Raw genomic sequence first — 13,020 nt, forward strand, 5'->3', positions numbered from 1 at the left:
GGAATTGGAAGACTATTGCCAAATGCATACTTTATACAAGTGCTCAACCCATTTGCCTTAACTATATCAAACCTCATAAATTTTAAATGTGAAAATCTAAGTACTACAAAAGTACTCTATTGACTTTATTTATCCAATGATTAAAGAACTCTTTATAAATGTGATTTGCTCACATTTGCATCAATAAATTTAGGAAGATAACCTAAAAGGCTGGACCTTCAAAAACCATTGCGGGTGGTAAGGTTTGAACACGCGACTTTTTTTCCTCCGTCTCATTTACATTGTTTTCATCTTTGTTGATTATCGAAACAAAGAGAGTACACAATGGACTTTCCTTGTTAACCTATAATAGCATTTGCATTTGTTTTCTTTTTCGGTACCAAACATAACTCCATTGGATTATGTCATTGTTATACACAGGGAAAAGACTTCACCAGACACCAGTTCACAATTTCAGCAAAAGAAGGCCTATATTACATTGAAATGCTGATATTTCCGGTATTACATGATCCTGAATGATTTCGATACTGGAAAATTTAAGCCATCGAAGCTACCTACAATCATACATTACTACTTCCTCTCAAGACATAAGATTTCCTAGATACATCAGAATACATGCAATACATATTACTATTCTAAGTTACTCCAACTCAGTTCAAAAGGTAAAGACACAGGTGCGTACCCAAGTGTAGGCAGTTATGATATGAAAAATTAACAAGCTTTCGGTCTAAAAATGAAGTGTGAAGTGTCATACCAATGTCCAAGGGCCGAGTGTCAGATGCGGGTACATGAGCTCATATGAAGTGTTGAGGTAGTTAGGATATAGTCATGTGAGTTGAGCATTGTCAACAAAGAGCACTTTCTGAGGGTGGAATGGTCCATGCTCACTATGGGAAAGCTGGCTCTTCCATCCCATTATTTCCATTATATCTTTCACTTTTATAATGACATCTACATGATCTCTCACAATTACAGCACCATGAGGTCTCAGTATCCTGTACATCTCCAACAGTATATCAAGAGCATCACACCTGTCAAAACACTAAGCTTAGTTTCGTTCTAGAATGACAATGACGGTGACTGAGACTGTAGTCATGGAGTTAGGAATTGAAATACTCACTTTCTCATGTACATACTAAATACACCATCAGCATGTATGAGGTCATACGTACGAGGGTACGTTGAGAAGGCTTCGCACCTGTGATAGTCAGGACGTTAGTGTAACATCAAACAGTTTTCCTCTCATTTTACGTTTTTTCATTTTCGTGTATGAATAGGATGGCGAAATTTCAAAGATTGCATGATAATTGCATGTCAACATCCAATATGAAATGAATGTAACATATGTCACTGAGGTGGTATCAGACTGGTTTGTGACAACCGGTTGTGAAATCAATACTAAAACCGATATTTAATAACGAGATTAAGCACCATGGATCATACCAGTTCATGTAAGTCCCGATAAGGCCACGTTCATATATAACGCCCAGAGTGTTATTTTCCGAGTCAAATGGAACAACATTCATGACCCAGACAGGGTAAGCAGACATTGCAGAAGCAAATCCTCCTAAGTCAGCATTCATGTCCATGATATTCCTATATCCACCATCGAAGAGGGAAGTGAGAACCCCTCCGTAGTGGTGAATTCTCCGTTTCCACAATCTATTATCTTCGTTAAAAGTTTTGGAGGTAATTACCCCAATCATTGAGTTTGGTATTCTTGGTGGCACAACATTTAACCTTTTAGGCCATTTCTCAAGAATTCCCCCAGATGTATGTTTGATGTTTCTGACATGCGGAAGAGGAGTTATGCATGACTCCATCTTTTTATACCTGTGAGCAAAAGTTTTAACAAAAACGATCAAAAAATTGAGCTTCAGAGAGTTACTTTTCGACTAATGCTACAATGTGACTACAAATCCGGAAAACATGCTTTCATCAGCAAGGAGGGGATATAGACAACTACTATAAGATATAAGAAATCTAGAAATCGGTGTAGGCATCATAGCATTAAATCTCAATTTGAGGATTATCTAGAAATCGAAAGCCACAATTTCATTTTGGTCATTGCGCTAAACCGGCTGATATTTAACCCCTCAAGTCTCAGATTTATGTCATTTATCATGGGTGTCACAATTTTCTCTCTATTTCTAGTATGCTACGGATGGTAAGACTTCCGGATCAAAGAATAGCGAGTCTTTGGCTTGGACTCGAATTCAGACAGATATCAGCTAACCCAAGACAAACGGTAGATTAATTCGTTGGCAGTAATTAGTTTCTACTCCCTCTGTCCCGGTCATTTGTTGTCCTTTTCCATTTTGGGGTGTCTCAGTCATTTGTTGTCCTTTCTATTTTAAGAATGAATTTGATGAGTAATTTGATCATTCCCACTCAATTCATTCCACTTGTCATTTAATAATTGGCCTCCTCCCCCTTCCTTGGTGTTTGTGCCAAAACCAAAGGACAAAAAATGACCGGGACGGAGGGAGTAGTTTCTACCTTAAGCTCCATAAATAGTTATAGAATGAAGTGGAAGAAAAGAACTCACCAAGCAAAGTCGGGGTCGTTTTCTCCACAGAATTTAAGAGATTTCAATTTCTTCAACTTCTTAGCACAAAGAACATGATTGGTTGGTTTTTGCCACACTGCAATAGCCCCTTTCTCTGCAACCTTTTTCCAGCACAATCTATTAGCAAGGTTTTCCAAGTCTGTTTGTTCTTTCTCTAAGTCACTAGCTGATCTCTCCCAACCCTTGAAACTAGTTCTCCAACTAATCGGTGGGCCAGATAATACCCAATAACCACCAGGACGAAGAACACGGTCGACTTCCAACAGATACAATCCATCTACAACAGCATTTGCCAAAGGTCACATAGCAATAAAGCATGATGTAAGAATCAGTAAAGAACAACAGCCGATCGATGTAAAGCAACCAAGGTCAAGTTACAGGTTGCTGCTCGGTACATTGTCTACATTCTGAGTCGTAGATATTACTCTATCCATCCCATTTATATTCGTTCCCCATTTGATTTTGGTGGTCAAACACATTGACCTTGACCAATAATTTCTCACAATATACAACTACTTTTTCAAAATGATAATACAAACATGGTTATTTTTGTAAATCGAATATAACAAATTCTACGCCATTTTTGTACATATTTCGAGATGCTAATGGTCACAGTTGACATTGGGATGGATGTAGTATGGCGTACATGATAACAAGTCTCGGTAATTAGCTATGATGTTCCTAGAACCACATTGAAGTTGATGTCCTAGCTAGCAGATATCCAAAGTCTACAGATTTAAACACCAGACAAGTACGGAGTATTTCAGAAGGGGGCACAAGTAGAACTATTAATGCACCTATATAAGCAAATGAGAAAGAATTACCATTATTAGTCCAGTTCACAAGACATCTAGCGCAATGAGCAAGGTCAAAAGACCGTGATGGAAATGGCAGTCTGTAGGTACTTAGGATTCCAAGCATTGCTGGAACACCTCTCTCTAATGCAAACTGCACCTGAGCTTCATGTGTATCTAATGGTGCAACCGAAACTGTTAAGATGTTGTAATCCAACAACGCAGCTCCAAATGTCGCCACCTAAGATTAACAAGAAGGTTATAGTTGTCAAATTCCATCTTCTAATTAACTTTGACACAGACATTTCTTCAATAGCCTATCTAACCTTCCCCTTCACAAATGAAATGAAAAATCCTACACTTCAATAGTAACTGCTATATAGTGACAATAGTTTACAAGTTTTGATCTTTAAAGGTTACTTTCTAAGACGACACCTTTTAAGCCGTCTTACACAATGAGGCGCTTGGTCTCACGCAAGAAAAGTTGCACCCTGGTGAAAACCACCCAATGCCTCTAAAGAGATTCTCGCCTAGACTACCAACATATTGCAAACGATTTCTAACACATAGAAACCTTGATCAGAGATGCTATTGAAATAGTCTCCGTTGTGTGATTTAATCTATGAGAACTGATATACCCTTTTGTTTGGTTAGCAAATCATACAAGAATTCGAATGAAACGAGAGCGAATTAATGATAGTATAAGCTTTTTGTTTGTTTGAAATTCACTAATTTAGGAGGAAATGAAGATTAGGATTCTAATACAATACTCTCACCGTCCTAGTCATTTGTTGTCCTTTTGTTTTGGTACAAAGACCAAGAAAAGAAGAGAAAATCAATTACTAAATGTCATGTGGACCAGATTGGGTGTGAATGAGCAAATTGTTCATCAAATACATTCCTAAAATAGAAAGGACAACAAATGAATGAGACACCTCAAAATGGAAAAGGACAACAAATGACCGGGACGGAGGAGTACATATTAACAAGAATCCTATCATTTCTTTAATCTTTTCCTTCCAAATTCAACGCTAATATATCAAACAAACATTGGAAATTGCATAAAATACAATTCCTTTCCACCCAATACCTTGTAACCTAAACAAGTTCTAATTTCGACGGATTTCAAACCTGAATGACTTTACCAACTAAACTAGCTAACACCTACTTAGCTCTAACTTTGCAAGGTAGGTACCAGTGTAACTACTCGGCATTACCGGCTAAACTAGCTAACATCCTAAACAAACATATCAATGCTATTACCATAACCTATCAATCAATAAGAAAAATGCTCTCTCCGTCTCAATCATTTATTTACTCTTTTCATCATCTGTGACGCTGTGAACGGTATTTTAATCAAAGGTAAACAAATGACAGAGACGGAGCTGCTACTAAAATCCAAGAAACAGCAAAACATGTAACATACCCCACAACCAACATCAAGAGCAGTTCTAATACTACCAGACTTAAAATCCAAAACCTTCTTAATACCATCAATATAACCCTTAACACCCTTACGAAACGACGTCCCGCCACCTGGAAAAACAAACCGATCACCTTCCAATCTAACCCAATTCTGCTTCTTTTTATCCTCAACAAGCCTCTTAAAAGGCACATTATTAAACCAAGCCATATCCCTGCTTTTCGGCCATGGAAACGGGTTTTGATACCCGGTTGGGACCGGAACCAAGCAGTTGAGCTTCTCATACTCAAAGTCAGGGCAATGTCTCTCCCTATTGAAGTAAAGGGTACTCGAAAACCGCCTTATTCTTGCTGAATCTTGACATGGGCAGTAAAAAGTGAAGTTCTTTGAGCATTTTTTGATGGGTGTTAGCTCGTTTTGTGAAGGAATGATTAATTCAGTTGAATGGTGTGCTGCAAAATCTAGAAGGTTTGAAACAGGGGAGTTTGTTTCTAATGTGTCTAATGTTTTAAAGTTAGTCTCTTTTAAGACGGATGTATTCGTCTTAAATAAGAATTCGTGTTTTAAGTTGGTTTTTGTTGTTGTTGAAAAGGTGGAAAAGAGGTAGAAAAGGGAGAGGATAAGGGAGAATAAGATGAGGTTGAAAATGGGTTTTGGGAGTTTTGGGGGAAAAAGTTGGAATTGAAATGCCATGATTGTTGCTTTTGTTTGGATTGGTGGATTATTTGTTTGTAGGGGTTTTGATTAGGGTTTAAGGATGGGGATGAAATTAGGGATTGTAATTTTTGGGTTGGGAATTTGGATAGTGAATGATCAATGGTGGAGAGTGGGAAAGTGGGGAAATTGGGAATTAATTGGTGGAGGTAAAGTTTGCAGAGACTGATGCAATAATTTTGCATTGGACTGAGCAATGGGATTACATGTTGGACTCTTAGAGCATCCACAATGCTTACCTTTGCTACATAAGATTTTTAAGCTATAATATTTTTAAGCTACAAACTACTACAATGGTAAGCTACTAACTTAGTGTTGTGGCTTAAATGCACCATATGTCAACTAACTTCCACAACACTCTTTTAATTAATACATTTACTTATTTTACCTAGAAAATAAAAATTAAAAATATTTAAGTGTTGTTTTAATTGATAGATTTTTTCGCCCTTTCAAAAAAAAAAAATTGATAGATTTTTTCTTGTAGACCCATTTGAGCTACTAGCTCAGCTAGATGCCTACTAAATTTCAATTCAAAATAGTATGTAAAGTCTTTCCGATGGTTAAGCAGTAACTGAAAAAAATTTTTTATTTGCAAGCAAGTCCTTTTCCTTAACCATTGGAGATGCTCTAGAGGTTTCTTATTTTTATTTTTTATTTTCAAAAATATTGTCCTTTTATAGGACTTTAAAATCGGACTAGAGATCATGGTCGAGTTGAGTTTACCTTAGTTTAAGGGTCATGCTCTTTCATGTACAAGATTTACTCTATCACGGACATATTTTACACAATTACCCCTCTCATTTTTCCATCACTTTCACTAAACTAGTGGGAGAGAGTATCACTCTTTCTCCTTTCCCTCGCAAATGAAAACTCATAAACCCCTTCATCACCACCAACGGCCACCACCCTCTACCACCCACCACCTCATTCATCCCTACCACCAGTCCACCACCCCTTGTCACAAACCCTAATTACAAAAATCAACAGCAATTGAATAAATAATTATTAAATCAATTTAATTCAAACAAATTAATGTAGTTTATTAATAAATTAAAGTAATTTTTTATTCAATTTGAAAATTGATTAGACTTATGATCGAAAATTTGGGGAGAAATTGATCATTCAATTGTTTAACTGTTAGCATCGAACAAAGAAGATAAGGGACTCGGTAAAAATGCGAAAATGTCGAAGCCTTTGCGACGCAACATTTGCAATTGAATAACAAGTTGCATCACTATCGACAATGGAATCCCTTAGAGCCAATTAAACAAACAAATGGCTACTTTTTTTAATGTTCACGTTTAACCTAACTCCCACAACCTGATTTCACTTATAACAAAGAATTTTTCAGTAACATCTAGTAAATTATTCTCACGTTTGACGGTCATCGGATCAACAGGCATATAAAATCAGTAACTTAAATGCGAAAATGTCAACCGGAAAATTCACTTATGGTTTGAGGTTGAAGGAGAGAGAATAGTTGGTTTTTTTTTAAAGAGAGGGTAGAGGATGAAAATATTATGAAAAATAGTTCATGACCGAGTAAAATGTGTACATGAAAGAGCAACTACGTAGTTTATTTCAGTTTAGTTGACTGCTCTATCCAGTTTAGTTCAATTCAATTTAGTTCATTTTATCTCTTTACAAATTAACTTCTACTTTAATTCAGTTCTGTTCAACTCCATTAAATCCGTTCGATTAAGCTCTTTTCAGTCGAAAAGAACACGGCCTTAAGTTAACTTTTGGAGAATCATGTTACAAAGGAGAGGGAAGATTGAATCAATAGTATAAGTAGGTAAAAAAAAAAAAAAACTTACTCAAATCGTGGATTACAGCACAAATAAGATATGGAGTACAAGTTAAAAACATTTGTATACCAGTGTGGTTTGTTTTGTACGGAGTATAAATAGATATAGTGATGACGAGATTGAAAATCAATTATGTGTAAACCATCGTAACTCTATCAACTAAACAAATTGACATTTGATTTTGATGGGGCATATTCTGCACCCGCTGACCAGTCAACATATTGAGCAAGGTCAAAGATATCCACAGCAAATCAACAACTTGGATAGCCTAACCGACGCAGCCTGTCGGCCTGTCTCTTGTGCCTCGGCCACGGCGAATACCAGAGGGCACATATCCGCGAACTCATATCCAAGAACCCTCGGCGGCGAGTCAACAGGGCCCGCCGGCCTGCCATGGGTCCCTCGGCCGAGGGTAGAACAGACTTTCCACATGCTCTGCCACTTGGCCACTACGTGACAAAAGGTGAAAGTCTATAAATACTCCTCAACTCTCATTGAGGAAAGGAGGCAATTGATCCACAATTTAACCTAAGAATCACTATTCATCTGGTAATATATTCCTTATTTCTCTACAATACATCCTTAGCCAAGTAACGACAACTTACCTCTCTAAGTTTACTGACTTGAGCGTCGGAGTGAGTTCGCTCGGCCCAAAGCCGAGCCCTCAGTTTGTTCATCGTTTCAGGAGACCGCAAGGAGGATTCAACTAAAGACGTCATTCTACAAGCACGGGTGGTAACATATAACTGCTCTGGAATTACACCCGGAACAGATTTGTTTTTACCGTATGCTAACCTTAATCATAATTTAATTGGCGAAAATTTAATCTTAATATTTGGAAATTACGGATTTGTTTTTACCGTATGCTAATCATAATTTTCTAGTGATGAGAGCTCTACTACCAATAGCCCTCCCCAATTCAATACCACGCATGCATTACGCGAGATCTAAACTAGTAATTGCTACTAACCACCAATTTACCTCCTTTGCGTCAATTAGCCTAATTTAAAACCGTTAAACCCCCTCACTAAGTCACAACCCCCAACTTTCCATTAATTCCGAAAAGGCTACAAGTACACGGGGTGTACAAGTGCCTTGGTACACAGACCAGTGAGAGCACGCCAAGTGGAGTTTGGTAGGGACCATATGGAATCTTTTTCAAATGAGTTTTTAGAGGGATAAATTTGAAAATTTTGAATTTCAAATTCAAAAAGAGACAACCTATTAATTGCTACACTTTCCAAAGATCATTAGCAATATTAATCTAATTTTTTTATACTAATCTCTATACTAATTATTTTTTGTTTCTTATATTTATTTTATGTTCTTATTTATTTTAACCTCATTTGTCTATCTAAAAAAAATCGTTTCTCTCACTTAAAAAAATCAGTATATTCGTTTCTCTCACTTAAAAAAATTAGTATATTATTTTCCCCAAATCTAATAATCCATAAAAAAAATCAGTATATTTTTTTTCCCAAATCGTATAATTCCTTAAAAAAAATAAGTATATTTTGTTTCCAAATCTAATAATCATATTTAATTATTAAAATCTCATACTATATTTCAATTGTATCGACACCACTATCATCTTTCAAATATGAGTTTTAATCAATCTTGTTCTTGCGATTCACATTGTTATCATAACTTGGTTCCAATCCGTCAACTCGTGAAGAAAAATGGACCTAACAAAGGAAGGTTTTTTTATCGTTGTCCCTTATGGAAGGTATATTTATGTTTATAGCTCAAAATAATATAATTAGTATAATATCTATGTTTATTGCTCTAATTAATTTGTAATGCATCTTTAGACTGAAGATTGTGGTTACTTCGTATGGGATGAATGCGTGGAGGTTGATCGGAACATGAACAGGTTGATTGATCTAAACAACTCTTTGGAGGATAGGTTACGGCAATTGACATCGGAAAATATTAAATTGAAATCTCAGAAGTTACGTGCTACTAAATCAGAAAAGTTAGCTCGTCGGTTATTGTATTATTCATGGGTTGTATTTGTATTATTATTATCAATTTGTATTGTGATAATACTACATAAATAAGAGAAGAAGCTTTAATTTGTTATTGATTGTTGATCTAAATTTGTAATTTGACGATAGTTGTCCAGTATTCGTTGTCGATCAAAAATAATTTCGGTCTCGGTTTGTTATGCTTGATTATTAAGGTTTTAAAAACTTAAAATGAATCAATTGCAAAAAGAAAAACATTTAATTTGTAATGTGTTAACTTCGCAAATTGCAAATTGCAAATGACATCTAGTTACTGACGGCCCAAGTAAATGAATGGATGAAAATGGCCCAATTGAGGAAGTAAATGGGTCGACGAGAAAGAATGGATGAAAATGGCCTAATTGAGGAAGTAAATGGGTAGAGGAAAAGTAATCCATGAAAATGGACCAATTGAGGAAGTAATAATGGGTCTAGTTACCGAAGGCCCAAGTAAGTTAGTTGATAAATAGAATGAGCCCAAATTGTTATATAAGACCTATATTTTGATTGGGCTTTTCCCCTATTGGGGCCACATTCCTAATGGTCTGTTTTTAACATAGAAACATGGAAAATGAATATTAATGGCCCAAGTGAATAATGGTCAGTCCTACCAAGTTAAATTGCATAATTATTTGTAGCAGCATAAGATCTCGTTGTGGCGTTTGTTACTCGCTTGGCCGTGTTCTCCTCATGTGCCGGATTTATTTTGGATTAAAATTAGTCATCACACATTGGTAAAATTACGGGTATTTTTTTAACGAAGAACGTAAGATAGTAATTAAAAAAAAATAACAGGAATTTGAAAAGGAAAATGGGTAGTTGATAATCATAGATCCATTGGAAAATATAAACCAACCTTTTAATCCTTACAAAATACGTACTATATAAACCATATTTAACCTAACTAAAAACCAAGAAGTTCAAGTTGATGAAGCTCCAACTCAATTTTCTGGATTTCAATCACCCCTTGTTCACGATTAGCTTTCACTTCATGTATAAGAGCTTCCATATTTTCCTGCACGTCGTTCATCCCTCTACTTATTGCCCGCTGCTTTATCACCTCCGCTCGGTCTATTAGATCGGCCAACTGAGTGTCAATCTCTCGCAACCGAGTGAGTTTGATTCTGCGATTGATAGTGTATTGTACTAATATAGGAATGAACTGTCTAACCATCCAAATTCATACTAGTTAATTAAATTAAAAATAAAACGTTATGTAAAAGGAAAATTGGATGAACCGTTTATATTCAATCAAAAAATAGTTATGATTGACGGGTTATTAAATTGATTGTCACATACATGCAAAAATCGTTTACGGTTTTAAACTTATACAAACGATTTCATTTAAAATAAAGAATGGTTAAATATTTTGATGAAATGAGCAGTAAAAAAGAAAGAATGGTTAAAATACCTTGATGAATGATCAAACAATTAGTAACAAGAGTTGTGAACAAGTTTGGAGTCCTCCTTACAAGTATATATGAGATCTAGGGGTTGTGTTGTAAAGGGAGTTTTATTTTTGTAGATGAATGTAAAATACTGCCATATTCCTTTTATAATGGGGAGAAAGACAATTTTTTAATTTTTGTAATTAGTGATGTATAAAACCGTCTATATTCAATTAAAAAAATTAAAGCGTTATGTAAAAAGAAACAAATATAACAACCTTTCATACCACATAAACCGTTTATATTCAACTAAAATATATTTATGATTGAGGACTTATTAAATTGATTGTGGCATACATGCAAAAATTGTAAACTATACAAACGATTTAATTTAAAGGAATGAATGGTTAAATACCTTGATGAATGAATTAGTAACACAAGAGTTGTGAACAAGTTTGGAGTCCTCCTTACAAGTATATATGAGATCTAAAGGTAGTTTTATTTTTGTAGATGAATGTAAAATAGTGCCATTTTACTTTTATAATGGGGAGAAAGACAAATGTTTTTATTTTTCTTATTAGTGATGATGTGTTTAAATCCTGTCAATTGGAAGTCAAATCAACATGCATGCATGCTAGATTTCTGCCTTGCTTGCTTAGACGACACACATAATCAAATCAAATCAATTGTAATTCTTTTTGTGTTGTGTTTAGTCAAATCAAAATAGTTTATACGGACTACTTAATAGGAAAATCAATCCACATTTTTAACTATTAATAGATATTCATATGTTATATCGAAACCAAATGAAATCAATAATAATAAAACTGATTCAAATGGAAAATATTAAAAACCCACATTTAAAATTTACATACTTAATATAAGTGACATCATGCATGCCCACTAAATTAAATAGAACTTAAACGAGAAATAGAAGCTCTTAGTGAGGCATTCTCTTCCATGATTTTGATCTTCACCTCCTTTGCTAGTTTGAGGTCTCGTAAAGCAGATGCAATATCTCGCTGCATCTTCTCCAACTCCGGCATAAAGCCACGATCTTTGGCCACCTTGAGTGGGATCTGAACATTAACAAGGAATAGGTTGTTCTTCCTTTCGATTTCCTCTAAGCGATTTATGAAACATTTGTTGTACTCGATTGTAATCAATGTTTTGGTAATGTTCCGATCCATTATTTTGAAGGAAGTTTTCAGTTTAGGTTTTAAAGGTTTAGGGTTTGAAATATTGATAGACAAATCAAATTAGGTAATGGCTTGGGTAGTAGATGTGGTTAGGATTTACTGAATATACAAATGAATCATATATATAAATAAAGTGTGGGTCGTGTCTTTTCATATGCCACACAGGAGGATTTTTAGTTATAAATTAAAATTAACAAGTGGAAGTTGAATTAAAATTAATATGTTTATAGGAAATGACAACTTGTCCTTTAATCTTCCGGTACAATGAATTGTATTTTAATAAATCTTACGTAATTAATATAATTCCGAGTATTTAAAAGCGATATTTATTTATCAGCTCTTGTTCAAGTACAAAATTAAAATGACGTCACATAGTTAACATTCAAAATCGAACAAAATATAAAAGGGGTAGAAGAGAAAACCCAACCATGATAGTTAATATTAAGATAAACTTAAATAAGAAAAGTACAACATAATAATATTATAAAAATACATGAATATCTAATTAAGCACTTCTTTTAATCCTTACTAATTTAAGGATTTTAAAGCCTTTAGATCATCCTCAAGTTCTTTCCTAAGGTCGATGCATTTTCCATAAGAAACAAACAAGGATTGTATGAGATCATCCGCTTCCTTTTCAATCTCCTTAACGCCTTGTACATAACAATAGTTCCGAGTTTCAATCGCACCAACAATCATCTTCATCGTTCTCAACTCTTGTTCAAGTACCGTTTGAATGTTTTTTTCCAAATTGGCGATCAAACCCATTGACATACCACTTAGGTTTGGCATTTGAAATCTTTTGTAGTTTTAGTGAGAAGAAAGAGATAACTATTGTTATTTTAAATTGTTTTCTTTTAGAATGATGTTAACCACCTAATATTTATAATTGTATTTATGACCTTTGGAGAACCGTGCGTTGAATAGTTAAAAAAAATTGCCACTTGCGTTTTTATTTATATTTTTATTTTTGACAAATTGGTTCATAAATTATGACTGTTGGTGATTGCCAATTTCATTTACCTTGCAAACAATGGCCACTTGCATAGAAATCAAATGAATGATACACCTAATGTAAGAGGTAGAAGTAGAGAAAACCCAACAATGTTAACTAATTTA

The 13,020-nt window shown here is 34.8% G+C and overlaps 1 protein-coding gene and 1 long non-coding RNA gene across 2 annotated transcripts; one reads left to right on the forward strand and one right to left on the reverse strand.

Annotated features, from left to right (window-relative positions):
• Positions 1-451: 451 nt before the first annotated feature.
• On the reverse strand, positions 452-5,623 carry LOC141595144 (putative methyltransferase PMT19). The gene is made up of 6 exons (XM_074415117.1): positions 4,790-5,623; positions 3,394-3,604; positions 2,549-2,846; positions 1,444-1,833; positions 1,121-1,198; positions 452-1,031 (listed from the first exon to the last, which is right to left on the reverse strand). Exons 1-6 carry the CDS (start codon positions 5,477-5,479, stop codon positions 827-829), a joined length of 1,872 nt encoding a protein of 623 aa, XP_074271218.1. The 5' UTR covers positions 5,480-5,623; the 3' UTR covers positions 452-826.
• A 3,236-nt stretch (positions 5,624-8,859) lies between these two features.
• Positions 8,860-9,390, forward strand: LOC141647593 (uncharacterized). The gene is made up of 2 exons (XR_012545772.1): positions 8,860-9,034; positions 9,120-9,390. It is a non-coding gene; the product is annotated as an uncharacterized LOC141647593 (long non-coding RNA).
• The last annotated feature ends 3,630 nt before the right edge of the window (positions 9,391-13,020 follow it).

Source organism: Silene latifolia, chromosome 1, assembly GCF_048544455.1.
Source record: "Silene latifolia isolate original U9 population chromosome 1, ASM4854445v1, whole genome shotgun sequence".
NCBI lineage: Eukaryota > Viridiplantae > Streptophyta > Magnoliopsida > Caryophyllales > Caryophyllaceae > Silene > Silene latifolia.